An 18,371-nucleotide genomic window follows, 5' to 3' on the forward strand; every position below is an offset into this window, starting at 1 on the left:
GTTTACACACAAAGATGACTCGGGTATGCTGCTGAATTTTACACTACACGAGTCTGTAAAATGTGTAATGAGTAATTTGGGATATACAAATTTCATTAAAGAAATGTCTGTCCCCAAGTCAGGTGGCCACTATGTGATAACAATGTATTTTATTTACGTTTTCCTATACTATTACCTATATAAAAAGAAAGGAAAGACATATTTTTTAAACAGAAGACTCTGATTTCGATTGTATGACTTATGTATTTGATTTATCACTTTTCAATGTTAGATAAAAAGGCAATATGCAAAATATACAGTGCTGGTTTATCTCTTTGCGCTAACTTGCTGCCAAAAGATGGCGGATCTTATCTCAAAACACTCCCCTTAAAGTATTTTCAAGGGTTTTGCCTCAAGCTTCAGCACACAAGATGCGCTGCATTGATATTTAAAACGTGTGTTTCATCATGTCACGCATAACTAATCCAGTTTTCATGTCGCTATATTTGTGCAACATGGTCCATTTGTTACAGCAAAGTGCCTTGTTGTGCTTTTCTAAACTAACGTCTGTTGCTTATTTGCATGACCTGAACAGAAATAAATTACACAGTATCTATTAACTCCTTCATGCAGTCACAAGAACATTTTCATTTTCTTTTTCGTGGTTGTATTATGTTTATTCTCATGAGAACATACATCAAACGTGACATTCTTGCAGTGGAAGGTGTTGGCTTTCTACAATAAACCTACCATTTCGTAAATGGAATACACAGCCAGTTGGAGTGAAGTCAATCATTTAGTGTATCTGCATAACTATTACTGTATTTTTCGCACCTGAGTATAAATCGCAATAGCCAAAAAATACACAATGAACGGGGGAATTTTTTTGTGTGTGTATATATATATATATATATATATATATATATATATATATATATATATATATATATATATATATATATATATATATATATATATATATATATATATATATATATATATATATATATATATATATATATATATATATATATATATATATATATATATATATATATATATATATATATATATATATATATATAAAACACAGGCTGTGTGCGACTTACAGTCCAGAAAATACGATACATTGAGCATTTCAAATGATTAGGGTTAAGTAGTTGTTTCAATGACATGGATTGTAAAAATGTAATCAAATGTGGGACATTTTATGATTCTCATGCCTAGAAAATACCCTGTATTTTCCACTGTAGTAAATGTATTTATAAGAAGATATTGGGGTAGAGGTCACTTCATGCAAGTCAATTAAAGACTGTCTGCCATGGCCTACTCGGAAGCGCCTGTCTGCTTCCAAAATGGCTCACAAGGGCCATTAAACCGAAGACAAAGGGCAGAAACAAGGGGAAGTTGAAAATGGAAAAGGACAGAGAATACTTCAAGTAATAGACTGAGGACCAAAGGGAGTCATAATGAAGAAGGCAAAGATCCCACATTTGAGATGAGACAGCGAACCTTTTCATATCATCATCAACAGTAGTCGCTATGGAGATAGACTTTCTTATAAAGATAAATAATAAATATATATTATATGCGCACATTGGCTCTTGACTTTTAAAAATATGATTCAGTTAGTAGTTTATCTAGCTTTTTAAAGTATATTTCAAAGAAAATTAAGAGCAATTATACTAAGGATCAGCATGCATCAGTCGCAGCGGTAGCCTGGTGGGGAGAGCAATCAACACTGCTCAAACCTGGCATCATCTTTTATGCAATATCCATTTAAATAAATAAAACACAAATTATTGATATTATACTGTTTTTCAACTAACAAAAGATGTGCAAAACTCAGCCGCCATGATAATGATATAATAATATTTAATGTCGGAATGCTGATAATATTCTGGTTGAGAGACATATAAGCCTTTTCATATAAAATCAATTGGCTTCGGATATATAATGTGCATTATTTTGTCAATTTTCATATACGTTAATGACTGTCCGGTTTTATTTACACTATTATAAATAAATGGCACTCCAAGATTATAGTCGGAGTCATAAAGTTAAAAACAAAAGTCTTGTTGCCAGTCAATCAGTTAACCAATGACATTATCCTGTTTTGCCAGCCTTTGCTGCAACTAATTACCCTGGAAATTAGCATAAAATGATGTACAAGCTGGTGAGGCAAATCTCTGTCTCGGCAAAAAACAATTGGTCACACAAATATGATAATACTACACACATAAAGGATGGTTTCAGAAAATAAAACGGTATATTATTTGAATAGTATGTTGTGTGTTCTCAACACATAGGGTAACCAAGCCACAGTTCCTGGGAATCTCGAATATAAATAAAATATCAGGGGGAAAAAAAAGCAATGTCAAGGGACACATAGGTCACAGTGAGAGGAGTTCAGAGTTCAATTCTTAGAGTTGAGTATTGTCTATATATATCATCACTAAAGAAATGACAATGGGGAAGTCCTGGAGAATAAAAATGTTACGGTTAGCCGAGTGCTGCTGATTCTTTCATTTGGATTCCTTGTTGAACATTTTTGCTTCTCACGACTCTGTGCAGGTACTAATATGCAAATTCACGTTTTCTCGTGGTTTGGTGACTAAGAATGATTGTCAGCGAACAGATTAAAGACCCTGTAAAATGTGTTTGAACTGAAACTGAAAACTCAGACTAGTTATATTGAATGGGCACCCTTTAACTATCAATATTTTATATAACATTCGCTTAAATTAAAAAACTGTGAATGTAATTTTCAATCTAACCACATGAGAAAGTCATATTATACGTTGAGCAGCATATGACTGCATTTAGCCAAAATGCCATATTATTGTGATTCAATAAACATAACATAAATGTCAAAGGAGCTTGTACTGTGAAAAAAACAACAACAACACAAGAGGGTGTTGCATTTTCAGCTAATTTTTATGTCTAACTTCATACTATAGTAGTAGGATGTAGCCAAGTTGCTCGCTACTATTGTGCTGGACAGCGACAGACATTGTCACTGTTGTCCATTTTACAGGGTCTTTGAATATGTGGTGTTTTAGCCCACAGCGCAAAATAAGAAATATAATAATGTCTTGGCATGTCATCTTTGTGTGCACCCCGTTGGAAGCTACAAAAGCAGAAAGTGGTGAAAGTTATGTACAGTATTATAAAAGGACAATCGTTGCCACCAACTTTTGAGTGAAGGTATCGATACTCTCTGTTTAAGTATTTTTTCTACACTATATATCTAAAAAGCAACCTATACTATAGATTGATACTCTAGTACTGTAGAGGAGTATTGCATGGTTCAGAGACTGGAGAAAAATATTTTCTTTTTCCAAGCATTGCAAGGAAAGAAAATAGCCATTGAGCAACATAAATATAATATTCTTCAGTACTCTTAGTTAACTTTTTAGCCTGTCAGTCCATCAGCAAAGGGTGTCTCCGCCAAAGTAGCTGCTGACCCATTAGTCTCTCCCTTGTCATTTTCTGACTCCCCCTCCTCCTTGTTCTCATTCTGGCTGAGTGGGTCCAAGTCAGAGAGGCCAAAAGTATGACTTTTTGGTTCAGGGCTCAGCAAAGACAATTGAGGCAATAGCCGACCATCCCGAAGCTTTGCTGCCATTTCTTTGGCGCTGCATGAAGGAGTGTTGGTCTCGTATACCTCATGGAAGTTGTTGTAGTCAACCTCATAGAAGCCTTTCTCCAGGGAGAGAACTGGTGTAAAGCGATAGCCCCATAGCACCTCTGTGTCCAGATAGGAACTCCTTGCTTGACAGGTCATTCCTAAATCAAGTTCAGGTAGTTGTACACATCCATTCCATTAAAAATGTGAAGAGTAACATACACACACACACACACAAAAAGTGGACAGGTAAATAAACAGAGAGATGAAAAGAAAAAAGGAGAGAGAGAGGAGAGGTGTAGGTAAATTATTCATGCCAAAATGCATTCAGAAAACCTAATCCTGAACTACATCTGTCAAACAAACAGCTGACGAACTTTTTTCAGTGTAAACAGTAAATAATTCATGGAATATTGATTTTTTTTCTGGAGGCAATACTATTACGAATGGTATGGGACATAGTTCTGAAACCATTTTATTTTAAAGGGTCCATAATTATAGTGGAATTAATCCAAGTGATTCTCGGATGTCATCCAATACAAATACATTGACTCATTGCTTTCAGTAGCAACTTTGAACTGCCATCATTTTTAAGATAGGTTTTTGTGAGATTCAATTTTCCTGACTGCTGCTCCCATTTCCTGAAGGTTAAAAGGTTGTCTGAAGCTGAATCCTTTAAACCAAAAAATATCCCACACAATTTTCTCACTCTGCTGCTAGTGTGCATTTGATGTGGTTAAAAATAAAAATACAGTTGATTCAGATTGATACGCTTTCTAATCTTGCTCACAATAAGACAGACATTTCTTTTTTATTCCCTGGAAATTTATAGTCTTGTACTGTTTCTATTTTTAACCTTTGCACCATTTGTATTTTTCATGTCAAGATTGTCAAAGTTAGACTTTGTTTGTTTTTCCAAAAATATGCTGTTTTTCTTATCTCTTAAAAAAATGTATTGGTTCTTAGTACCTGCTAAATGTATGTTTTGCTATTTCTATGTTAGTTACATTTTCCCTAAACATACCCATATACGTTAAACAACAAAGCCCAATGTAAAAACACACACACCCAATGTAAAAACACGAAAATATGGTATATAATTTACATTATTTACTGCTTATCCTAATTATGTACTGCATGTTCCCTGCAAATGGAACAATATAAAAGTTAAATAACTTTTTACATTTGTAAATGTCTTAATTGGTGTCCAATGAAACAAAAATAAAGTAGAACAACACAAATTTTAATTACTAAATACTCAGAAGATTAGTGTACTGTTTCATAAATTATTCATACTGCATAAGAGGAATTTATCACGAGTGCGATTATTAACAGAATAATTCCTTTATTGGAATAGATATAAATGATTTACAAAGAACTATGAGTAGTGGGACTACTATTAGATTGTGTTATATTACCCCACAGTATTTTATATATAAATAGTAAAAATGATATAATAGGATGTAGCTGTGGAAAACATACTATGATCAGGGACCTTTCAAAAATGAAAACAAGGTTTGTTGTCGGCAACATGGACACTCAGGACAGGGCCTCTTGACATAGGACTAAAACTGCAGCACAATTAAAATGTTTTCACAATAATAACTAGAATACACATATAACAGACACGCAAAGGTTATGATTGAAGTGTTTTATCTGTATTCAGCTTTTTCTGGAACCCCTCCTTGGATTTAATGTGCATTCATTGGTTCAAAAACGAACAACTCTCAAGTCTATTTAACATGGTATGGTGTATATTTTATTTGTGATTAGTAATATGACTATTTTGTATAAAATCATATGGTGATGTTGGCTATACAGTATTTTTGGCATAATCAAATACTCTGTCTGCATTTGCCAATGTCAACCTAGTTGAGTAGTGGCAGTAACACTACCAGCATGTGATGATTTTTATTTTCAGGAGGACTGTGCGTGTAGGTGTGGACGATTGCATATGCAATGGCGATATTGGCCCGTTGCCCAGCATTGAAGGACAGTGACGGCATAGCCCCTGAACGTTGCAACGCTTTGTGCTACTGAAGTGAGGGATGATTTAATGCCTGAATCAAGTATCCAGCAGTGTGAGCCGGGAGCATGATGACTACTGGTGCTTTGGGAGAGAAAATAAATATAAAAATCTACCGTGAAATAGAGCAGAAATGTTCGGATGGATGCAAAGCCATGCCTGATCGCATCAGGGAGCGTTGTGCTTTATACATGTTTGTCATGTAGTAGCCTCGTTTTCTCATGTAAACGCTGTCCAGGAAAGGCCTGAATTAGGACCAGGTTTAATGTATCCCATAATTTGTTATATGCATAATTTAAATGCATTCAAAATGAAAGCATCATAATTATACATACAACATTGACAAGAAAGACCAAATCACAGCACCTGCTTCAGCTTGAGCAGACTGAAAGCTCATCAGAGCAGACAATTACCATAATGCTTGGGGTCATTTGGATTACATAAATTAGATTTTGATAGAAGTTAGGGAATTGGTAACAAGATTAATTTCATATAAAATAAAATGTAATTATGTGCCTTTTCAATTAGAAATCATACAACCAATGCTTGTGTAGGAAAATTTTGGCAGTTTACAAAAATATCTGGTGGTGCCTTTATTAACTAGCCTGAAGCAGTTTTGAAGGGTTAAGCATTTACCCAAAACAAAGTCCAGCAGCGTGCATAAACATCCCTATTCTTTAAGTAAACTCCACAGATAACCTTGAAGTAATATTTTTAAAAATTTGGGTAGAAGTGTCTACAGTCTACATATGTAAGATGTCATTGGCAATTATTTAATTCTAAGTGATGTAGCCTTTTAATCATAGAATCATTTGATAAATGCACACTAGCAGATTGGTAGAAATGGGGCAACACTCAATATTGATTAATTCTACCTCCCACTAAAGTGCAGTCTATTCTTTCAATACAAATTTCCCAACATTTGTCACATAAGCTATTACAACACAATTCAATACATTTTTTATACCTGTGGCTTCCACCATGCCTTCAAGGATGACAACGATCTCGAATTCCTCTTTCTCCATTTGTGCCATGGACATTTCCCAAAAGGGGCTCTTTTCGTTGATCTCATGCGAGATGATGAGTGGCGACACCAGGAACAGACGATCATCTCCCGTGTCAAAGCCGATGTTTATATCAGTTTGGTTGAGTGGGATAAACTCCCCCTCCTTTGTCTGCTGAGAGCGGATAAGCTTTGCTCGGATCGAGGCCTCCACAATGTGAGAATTCCGCAGGTCCCCCACACGAAACATCAGGCACATCTTGCTATCTCGCACCGATATGACAGCCTTGTGTGAGAACATGAGGGTCTCGGCGCGGTTCTTTGGCTGTGAGATCTTGACAAACATGCAGCCAACCATCATGGCATTCACAATGGAGCCTAGTATGGCTTGCACCAAAAGTAGAATGATACCTTCAGGGCATTTTTCTGTGATGACACGATAACCATAGCCGATTGTGGTCTCCGTTTCAATAGAGAAGAGAAAGGCTGAAACAAAACTGTTCATGTTTTCCACACACGGGGTCCAGCCCTCTTCATCTGAATGCAACAAATCCCCACGGATGAGTGCAATCAGCCACCATAGAAAGCCAAAGAAAAGCCAGTTGACGACATAGACCAAGGTGAAAATAAAGAGACTAAGACGCCAGCGGAGGTCAACTAGTGTTGTGAACAAGTCACTGAGGTAACGGTAGGTCTCTTGCACATTTCCATGATGAACATTACACTTGCCGTCCTTTTGTACGTATCGCTGACGAGGCTTCTTGGGAGGGTCACATATCAAGTGCGTTCGCTCTGTCGAGATCTGTGCCTCCCGTAAGTGTTTAGGAAGCTTTGTTACCTATATGGTGAGGGCAGAAAAAGAGCAATGTATATGTTATCATACCACTATCTTATTATATGGTCTTTTGCATTTTGTGTTTCACACAAATTGCCAGAGGGAATAACTATATATTAAGGGTCCTCTTCTCTAAAGCCTCGAAAAACAACTTTTGGAATTGTACTTTATAGCTAAGGCAGCAGAATATAGTGCAAATTAACAGTAATCATACATTTGTTAGAAGACAATGAATAAAACTACTTTGATACCCCTCGGTAACATTATCAGGAATGCATACTGTACAGCATATACAATATATGCAAATACTCCAGCCCCCATATTGAGCTAACTTGGAGATTGATAAAGCTGTCACAAGCAGTTGCACCTAATCTTTACCCTCTGTTTTCAATACAGTCCCTCGGGGTGATTGCCGTAACGCAAATTCATTAGTCCTCAATTCACTATAGTTGTGGTAAATGGGTGATGCTTTCTCTTATTGAGCTTTCCTCTAGATGCTTGGGAATGAAGGCCAATTTGCAATCAGTTCTAAACGACTCCCAATCTTCACTGCCATTGCAAATGTTACCCCTCTGAATAAAAGAAACTGCTTGATTTACACTCTGTGATCTGTAATCTTCGAAACTATTTATCTGCATCAACACCTGCTGGATTCACGTCTTTACTCTTCAATTACATCAAACTGCCAGCATTTGTAATCTTGAATTCTTCTTTAAACAGTTCCTATCTCATGTTATTTATCTACTATTGTTTTTATTTATTTATACCTGTGCAGGTGTGACACCTATCTCCATGTTGTGGTCCATCAGAATTCTGGAATCACCTGCCATCTTCAACTGAAGCGCAAAACCTATAAGGCAGGAAAATGTTGAAATTAGTATACCTATATCATAAAAAAAAAAAAAAAAAAATACCCCCAGAATACCTTGTAAAAAGTGCAATACATCAGTTTGTAGAAGACCAAACTGAACTCTACCTTTTCTAGATATTAAAGTACATTACACGCTGTATTTTCACAATGCCAAAATCGATGTATCCGGCTGAGAGGCATTTATTTGTTAACTGAGGGGTGTATTCTAAACATCATTGACTTAATTGACCAATGATTTGTAATCAACGGTGCAAAAAAAAAGAAGACATGACATATTCTGAGACATGATCTAAAAGCATTTGACATTTCCTTGTCAACGTTCACTAGCATCAATCAATGTGATGACCGACCAGCGAAGGAGCAGCAATATGGAGGCGGTAGAGAAAAAGTCAGGCCCACACAGGAATGTAGTGTTGACATTGATGGTCCAAAGCAAAGGGCAGAGTGACGTGACAGGCATCTGAATAAGGTGACGGACAGCATGTGTAGGAAACACACAATGGCTCCCAAAACACATGAAGAGCATATACATGAAAAACATTCTGTTTTTGTGATGAATTTAGTACATATCTCTAGTTTTTTTAGAACAGGTATACCATCCTTCAACCAGATTTACAGCAAGTCACAGTTGACTCAGCAATCCTGAATAACAGGTGTTTTATCTTGATAGTTTAAGAGGGTAACAAGCTTCTATCTTGTTACGAGTGGCTGGATGCTTTCACTGAATAGTGTTTGTGTTGATAACAGGAAACATTGTGCTTCCAAGCAACAGCAGCGAATAGCAGGCTATACCTATAATGTTGCACAACAGCATTTATGAGTCAATCCATTAAGACTGGCACTATTTTAATATACATATATTATTCAGACTATTTCATTTGGTGGAAAATTAGGACATCTTTCCAAAAAAGAAGGGTTATAGTCAACTGGCATTTGCATGATAGCTGATCCACTTTTATAAAAGACCATCAGAATATATACGATGACATTATTCTACTTAACAGCAACAATGTAAGAGAAAAGTAAAAAACAAACAAAACCAAAGAATCACTGATTATATACAGTAAAACTAATGGTGTTTGATACTGACTTAATAGATCAAATCTTTACAATAATATGTGTATATTGGCACGATTGCTATGGTCTTGTTTCACTTAGACATATGTATTATTCTATGATGAAATCAGTTTTTTTATGTGCCGATTTTATTTGTTTTTATTCATTTCATTACCTTAATTATTCATTGGATGTACAGCAACGGAGTTGGCACAAGTGACAGTGGTTAGCACGTCCGCCTCACAGTTCTGAGAGAAAGGGTTCAATTCCCGATGAGTTCCGACCTTCCTGTTTGGTGTTTGGATTTTCTCCCCGCGCCTGCATGGGGTTTCTCCGGGTACTCCGATTTCCTCCCACATCCTAAAAACATGCATGGTATGCTGTTTGAAGATTCTAAATTTTCACTAGGTATAATTGTGAGCATAAAAGGTTTCCTTTTACCCCTGCGATTGATTGGCTGACAAACAATTCACTTTTGAAGTAACAGCAATGAGTAAATGTTACTACTAGTATCACGAATATGTTCCGGGCTTTGATGGGACCATATATATATATTTTTTTAAAGCAACAAGGACTTCCATATCTTTGTTCGCTTATGACGCTTTGAGGTCAAACAGGTCAAATGACTAAAAACGTCCCCTGGAAGTTTGGCTTCAGGCCGTACTAACACTGATACGCTTCTACAGCCGGGGGACACAAACTTCATACCCACCCTCCCTTCCTGTTTTCCCATTATGTCTGATAGCCAAGCCGAGTGTATCACATTTTACCCTTCTCATGGATGACCTTCTCTGGAGTGACACTGCAGCACTGAGATGCCCCTCTCACACTAAAGAAAAATTCCCCTAATGATATGTCAAACTCTCTCAATCACTCTTAACTCTCTTGCTGTCTCTTTCTCTACATCCTTCAGTCTCTATCTTAACTCTCATACACCTTTTTACTTTACATATTGGAAACATTAACATGTGTCCAACAGTCTTAAGTTTCTCTCACGCACTCACGTATGTTAATAGTTTTTCAGTGTTATCTAAATATCAGATCATTTCAAAACACTACTTCTTTTTTAGCTACATCACAATATAGTTCAAAGCTTGAATATTTCTCTTAAGCTAATGGTGACAGAAAATTGCCACTGTTTTTCATCTGAGCTTGAGCTGAGGATGTTATGTGCACCACACAAATAGACAGCTGAACAGCCAAGAAAAGAATTAGAAGACAGTAAGAACTCCTTCTATGTTTTTTTTTCTTCTGTGAGTGTGTGTCAAGTAGTTCTTTTATGTCGTTTTTCCACATCGAGTGGTTGTGGGCATGTATGCACTTAAGTTAGGATGGTATATCAAAAATCATGTCACTCTGAAGGCAAACGTAGCGTTTTGTTGTTCCTTTACCATCAAAACCTGATTTGTACTTGTCATCCTTCTGCATCACTGCTCTAAATGACTCTGTGTGTTGAATGCAGTCAATTGCTGACATCCTACTGTATATAAGGTGTTAACTTGATACTAGGGCATGTTAAAGCTTGTTAGATCTATGTATGTTTTCATGACATGGCTAATGCTGTAAGAATGTAAAATGTATTTCAATTTAACTAAATCTTAAAGCAAGTTTGTGCCAGCAAGCTGATGTATCTCTAAGTTAAGATGCTGTGTAAATCCTCAATCGTCAAGCTAGTTAGTCAACAAAAGAAAATAACAAGAAAACCAATGGCATGACCTTGTTAGCCATCCTTTAGTTCTCTCTTTCATCTGTGTTAATGAGCTGCAAATGTATGAGAATATGTTTCCCCTGGGTGAAAGATGCTCAAGCTCACTGGATGCTTACATAAAACCTGAAGAAAAAAAGTCTGTGTGGACCACTACGTAATTAACTAGATAAGAATTGATTTGTTGGAGATGATAATATTTAGAGATATAATATATTATATATAATATGTATCATTATTCAAAAATTTGGATGCACTACGAGGCTATTTATTTGCATCTAAAATATATGCATCTCTGCCACCCCAATCATCTGCCAATTATTTATGTGTTTACATACTAGCGTGTCTCCTGAATAGACAAGAAGAAATGTAATCTCTGGATAGATATTAGGATCCTCAGTTTGGATTCAGATAAACTGAAACTAATATTCCTTCTGCATTTCAATGTTGTGTACTTGCTCTTGTTTTAGGTGCTCACTTTTCCACTGTGACATCTGTGGTTAACTTCTGTGTTTGCCAATGTGACGCTGCTTTTTTTTTCACACACAAAGTACAAACAATGGCATGTGATAACCTTCCAAATTATACCCAAATTGTAATCAAAGGAAAATAATATAAAAACTGGAAATTAGTTTTTTTCATTACAAAGTACTGAAAACCTTACCGTAATTTAATGTCAGGGTGTACTTTACTTAATTCGATGGATTGGATTTAACTGGACCACAACCTGTTATCCTTTTCTTTGTAAAATAAACCAAAACACACAAAAAGAAAATTAAATCAATTTTGCTGTTGGCCAGAAAACAATAATTGCTAAAGAGTGAAGTCACAGATGGATGGCCCACTGTGTCCTCTTCCATTTAGTTTCATTACTATGGTGGCTAGTAGTTTACTTTTATTTTTTTCCCCAAGAAATTCAATCATTTTATCGGAAAATGGTTAATATGTGTTGTGGAGAAGATTGGTAGAACACCAACACTACCGATATAAGCCTAGATTTCCTCCATTGGACCAAGTGGTGGAGTGAATTGAGCAGATACAAGAATGTCAACCATATTTTGATCCAAACATTTTCCTCAAGCCTCCTTTGAACAAGTGTCAAAGAATGTGTGGCTAATGAATAGTATTTTAGGACATGATTAAACAGTGCATTAGATCAATAAATAGAAACAATGTCACTTCATTAATGACTAAAAATCACACATACTCTAAAGGCACTTGGTGCAATCTTATTCCTGGATAAATTCCTCACATAATCTTTCTATTCATGTTGAGATATAAAGATCTGATTTCATAACCAGATCCAGTTAACAACCATTTTCTGTCTTTAAAAAAATCAGTACATGTGATTTCATATAATAGGAGAGTTGGGGCCGCAATGATATGTCGAAAATAAGGTCAAAATGACTTGTATCACGATTCATTGTGTCCTAGCTCTTCACGCTTCCTTTTGGACACTTGAAATTGAAAAGAAATGGTACAAGTATCTGTGAACAGGCTCATTAAAAAATAATGGTGCCATAGGAAGCTTTTGCAAAGTGTCTAAGGCTTTGTTGCTGCAAGACATTTTGCAATCAGGCTGTTAGAACTTGCCCTCCCTTTCCTCTAGTGTTTTGTGTTAACTAAAAGAGCAATGGCGCCTCACTTTTTATTTTTGTACCCCCGAGTGGAGAAACATTAAAAAAAAAAAATGATGATTGATTCAGCACGTTGCCTAGACGTCTGATTTTAGATTTTCTGGATGGACAATAGCAGGCGAACTATGGCTTCGAATGAGCTGTTCTTCATTATTGTGACCTCTAAAACCACTGCATTGCCATAAAAGTTTTACAGACTCTCAGTACTTTCAGAATATGTGTAGGATAGGGCAAAGTGTGGTTTAGATGCCTGTTTCAAGGGAATCAACATACACGATTTTCAGTTAGTGCTTTGGTGTATCTTACAATATTCATAAAAATAAGCCAACCCAGCAAATATCACTCCCGTGACATCCACACACTGGGTCTGTGGTTCCTACACTCTCCTCCTCTTCTGTGCTTACAGTTACAAAAGATGCAGGTTCACTCTAATAAACTCCTGCATTGAACTGAGCGCAACTATACAGTACCGCAAGGCGCACAAGGGGAAGCTGACAATTCTCTTTGGATGCATTTGCGTCACAGAAACCCCAATCATCACCCTGCCCCCGCTAAACACCAGGGCAAGCTGGTACTGATGAACGTACGCATCGCCGCAGTGACACCGGTGATAAAAGATGAAGCAAGCAAGATGTGATGATGTGATTAGATTGTGCGCTGATGGAGGATGCTAATACAGCCACTTTGCTCATCAACACCTATTCCTTCTTCCTTGATCTGTTCGATGGTTGCTCACTGTTATCCATATGTGTCACTTTATTATCCCTCTGTGTCTTTTGTTCCACTCAAGCTACTCCATGCACATAGTGTCTCTGTAAGTAATATACTCTTCATTTGGAAAGATACTCTGGATGGTCATTTTCATTGTGTATTGTAAGCCATCATGAAAAACAGATGTCGTCCACCGATACAGTGAAGCAAAGCTTACCTTCATGTCTTTGTAAGAGTAGCTGTCCCTACGAGGCATCTTACATCTACTCTGTTCTCCAAAATTGTGCACTCCTTCATTCATCCGGCTTCTGGCTCTTCTCTACTGCCACCCCGCTCCTTCTGCTCTTCACAGCTCGATATCAAGTGTGAGCGAGGGCTCTGTAGAGTGGCATGGGTGGGGGAGATAGAGGCAGAGTGGGAGAGAGAGAACAAGAAAAAGGATGTAAATATGCACCCAGTGTCTTCATTGCTTCTATTTCTACTTGTACGTACTCAGTGGACCTAACGTCTCCAAGGATTTTTCCTCCACTGCTAAGTTCTGTCTTCTAAAAAGTCAAATGACGTTTAGAACATGATATTCTAAAATGATGTGTTGTTGTAATTAGTCCTGAATATTCAGAGGAAAGAAGGCGGAGAAGACTGTGTTGTAATAATTTCCCTAAAATTGCCTCAGGGTTTTGAATGAGATGAATGAGAAAATAAAATTGTCTTTGGAAATAAAAGAAGGCATTTGGAGAATCTAGTGAAAAGAAAGGTGGTTGAAGTACAGAGAAAAGCATGAAGTCATTTTAATCCAAAATTTCTTCAGTTTGGTGACCTTGGTTTTCCACTTCAAGTAGTAGTACTAGTAAACTGAACATTTGCATATTAATGAAGATGTTACACTTCTAGATATCAGGATTTTACTGTCTTACCAGTAGACTGCAAGGCAGTCTTTAAAAATACTAAAAAGAGATTATTTTTATCCAGCTCTTCATCATAAAGCCTCAGCCTATATACCCTTCCTGCATTGAGTTTAAAGCACATTGAGGACTCTCACTCTTTACATCCCACTGACAGCCCTCAGTCCTTTTTGCGATCACCCCCACTAAATTTCCAGGCCACAAAGAAAATGGAGAATGACTGTCAAATACTTGGGATGCAAACGGCCAGGGAGTCAATTACAGTGGTTTATGGAACATCAAGGAAAGCATCAACAATAACGAGGAACATGGGGAATGCCAGAAGAATGCAAGTTCTGGGTCATGCATGTTCTTTCTCCCTCACGAGCTCATCATCTTCATTTTAATGATTCTGATTATCTTTTTGCTACATTGATTGGCCGTTTGGGTCAATCGCAGGTGACACATTGAAGGTATGTGAAATTATTCACTATTTGAGAACACCCACCACCTTCTTGCTTGTTCACATACTAATGAAAGTCATCTAGTTAGCTGTACTACCTCACATTAATCATATATCACACATTGACAAATTGCCGGCACATTCATTACTGCGAAGACCTACACACGGTTCAGTGTTATTTGCATAAATGGGCTGGATATCACTCTGTAATAGGGTCTTCTTGGTTATTTAATAGGCAACCTATTAAAAAGATCAAAGTCTGTGTGCCCTCCAGAAAGATGATACACCAGAGTACCTAATGTATGAACACAGTGTAATTTGAAATCCATCAGTGACGACTTACAATTGAAGCTAGGATGACTGAACAATCCTCTTTTGTAGCACCACCAAATAATAGACCTTCATAAAGCTCCAGTGTGAGCCACAAAAACTGGATTTATATTGCAAATGATCATAAGTGTTCAGACTGAAGTACTAGTAGTATTATTATAGTATTTCTGTGTGTGTGTGGGGGGGGGGGGGGTGTAATTTTGTAGGAAGTAATTTAACACCAGTTTTAATTTGAAAACAACTAGTGGACTTATTAACATTGGGGAAAAAAGTCCTAATATGTCATAAGTTTAAGATGAAATACAGTGATAAATCTATCAACTACTTTTGAATCAAATATTTTTCCATCTTCTCCTGAAACGCTCAATTGAATGGGGGAAAGTCTACGGAGACCAGCACGGAGACACAGCCAGAATACATAACATTTAACAGGGCGTAGTCTTGTCAACTGAAGGAATAATCATTTCATATATCATAACTGAGGATATTGGGTCATCCTCACACACACTCACCCCCGCTTCCTTTTTAGGGTTCGTTCACCTCGAGGCTTCATTAGCTCTGACTGATCCTCTTGCCAACGGCATTGGCACTGCCATAAAAAAGCCTTTTTTTGCTGAAATTCCTGAATAAAAAATGGGGAATGGTGTTAGTGAATCTAACAGTACAATCTTAAAGAGCAACACTGCCATAATGGAACGATGTAAACATTTACTTATCAGAAAATATGCTTATATGCAGACATGCCACTGTATTGTTTTATTTAAAATACTTACCTTGCATTTCTTTTTAGACTTGGCAGTGTGGTGGGTGATTGTGGATAGGCCAGCATTTAAAAAAGAGGTCGCAGAAAGGGTAAAGTCATGAAGAGAAAATTGTATGAATTATTAAAAAATATCTATCCAACTGCTTCTATAGTTGTCCATGTCATCAATATCAATATATTCGTCCAACATGACCATTATTGTTCAGGGAACAGCATTACAAGCACAGAAAAAGCAATGGACCATTTTATAATTCTATCATTGAAAGGAGGGTGAAGAGAATAAGTACATCTATTAGGCTTTAAATTATGAATTGATATGACTACAGAGCAGTGCAGTGTTACATAATTTAGATTTGCTGTACATTGTGTCTCCTATGCTCATAATTTAAACGTATGGCAGTGTTTGGTAGTTCCACTATCGGCATCATTCGACCGATATACTCTCAGGCAGTTTGTAGCTCGATTTTGTTATGGAAAAGAAACAGTTAAGACAAATACTTTGCTAATTTAGCATTTCGACTAGTGACATACAATCAATCATCTATTTGAGACTTTTATTTTCATCAACAGGTGACTTTTAAAAACTTCCTATAATACTGAGATTATCCGATAAAAACAATGATAGGAGCACCCACTCATTTGGGGATTATTAGATTCCGTCTCTCTTATTAGTTCCATTAGTAAGTGGACATGCAAGTGGAAATTTCCCACGACGCCCCCCGGGCTTCTATTCTCAGCCGTATGCTCGTGCAGGCATGGCAGCCTACAGCCATCGCCCACAAGCTCCTATTGATATGCACGTTGTAGCCAAAGGCGTCAATACTTAAATTGCAGATCCTGGGATTATAATGACCTCGAGAACTTCAACCATGAATATTCCAGACAATCATATTCCTGCCCAAACTAACAGCAAACAAGGAATAAAGGTCATGAAGACATGTGCTCAATAACTATTATTTACTGCTTGTATCTATCTGTATACCACAAGCTTGTGTGTGTGGAGTATCTTCCATGCTTTGGTTTGCCAATGGGTGGCACCTTGCCATCTTCCCCTATGAATTATGAATATGTGTAAATGCTCAGCAATATGATGAGCCAGCAAAATGGATACCATCAGTGAACACCCTTCCCCCATTGCTCAATGCAACCAAAGCACAGAGATTTAAATGCATGTGACAAACCCCATCGCAATTGAACTAGTCCGTTAAAATTGATCATTTGATATTAACCTCTTTTAATCAAAATTTTAGACCCTTCATGACTTTATACCAGAGTGAATTAAAATATTTGAATCCCATCATTCATTCATCTTCCCCACTAGTTACTTACCCAGAGACTCTACGATGATACATAGAAACTGATACAGAAACCACCATTGTCCTTAATTTCCTACAAAATGACGGGAGTAGACGGATTATTTACATTTGTATCTGTTTGAAATCTTTACCTATTTGCCATTGGCTGAGATGATATGGAAAAATGCACAGAGTTGTCCACATTATAGACGCATGAGCGTAATCAATGCTATAAGCTTTTTTAAAATGAATATATTTTGATGGTTGTTATTATCTATTGTTTATTAACCTTTGACCCTTTTCTTACTAACAGTAACTTCCCAAGTTGCCAAACCAGCCCGACGATCCATGTGTTAGCTGTTTCGGGCCCATTGGTCAGGAGGCAACACAAATGGGAGACTGGATCAAATTATAAAAAATAAATGAATAAATCAAATAATGTTAAATGGCTATGCTATATTGCTTTGCATTGTTTTACAAGGGCACAACCATAAATTATAAGTGGCATTGTTTGATTATAAAACTGTGTCCATGCTGAGCACGTGCTTTACTATTTGTAAAATAATACTAAAGATGTTTTTGGGCACGCACACTACGAACAATAGCGCTGAAAAATGACTCCAGGTTTTCTCTCCTCAGCTTTCACAATATCTCCATTGAGTTATTTAGATCTGGAGCATCTTCCCTTTTTATCTACCATCAGCTATTATTCCACTTCATCACCTTTTTTTTTCCGTTCTGTTCCCTGTTCCCAATATTATATCACAGCAGCACAATTCTTTGGTCGTGGTTAAGCCATTGTACTTTTTTTAGAGTGGCAATTCTCTTTTGTTCCATTATACAAGCAGCAGAATAGATGACGTTTATAAAAAATACTTGACATGCATTTTGTGACATCCCAAAGGACAAATATAAATTTCATTTTTTTAAGAAATTGGTTAGAAAGCACTAGTATGATTTCATTATATGTTTAATGTGAAAATAAAACCAGGCAGCCAGACATTTGGCTCTCAAATGAATCATTTCAGTGGTATCAAATAAAGCAGCTTGAGGTTTTTTTGCCATTCATCTTAATTTATCTTCCATACAACTTATCCTCATGAGGTTCTAAACATTACTTTGTATAGTATATTCCGAATAAATTTGTCATAAACTTGGTGGGGGACTTTCATCTTATCATCGCACTTC

General features: G+C 36.7%; 1 protein-coding gene across 2 annotated transcripts; it reads right to left on the bottom strand.

Moving 5' to 3' along the window:
* Positions 1-1,075: 1,075 nt before the first annotated feature.
* On the bottom strand, positions 1,076-13,831 carry kcnj5 (potassium inwardly rectifying channel subfamily J member 5). 2 transcript variants are annotated; one of them, XM_077723039.1, is made up of 5 exons: positions 13,669-13,831; positions 9,574-9,758; positions 8,239-8,321; positions 6,601-7,474; positions 1,076-3,768 (listed from the first exon to the last, which is right to left on the bottom strand). In XM_077723039.1, exons 3-5 carry the CDS (start codon positions 8,299-8,301, stop codon positions 3,395-3,397), a joined length of 1,311 nt encoding a protein of 436 aa, XP_077579165.1. In that variant the 5' UTR covers positions 8,302-8,321; positions 9,574-9,758; positions 13,669-13,831; the 3' UTR covers positions 1,076-3,394. The 2 variants fall into 2 exon arrangements, with proteins under 2 accessions (XP_077579165.1, XP_077579166.1); XM_077723040.1 differs by lacking the exon at positions 9,574-9,758.
* Positions 13,832-18,371: the final 4,540 nt, after the last annotated feature.

This window comes from Stigmatopora nigra, chromosome 8 (assembly GCF_051989575.1).
Source record: "Stigmatopora nigra isolate UIUO_SnigA chromosome 8, RoL_Snig_1.1, whole genome shotgun sequence".
NCBI classification, from domain to species: domain Eukaryota; kingdom Metazoa; phylum Chordata; class Actinopteri; order Syngnathiformes; family Syngnathidae; genus Stigmatopora; species Stigmatopora nigra.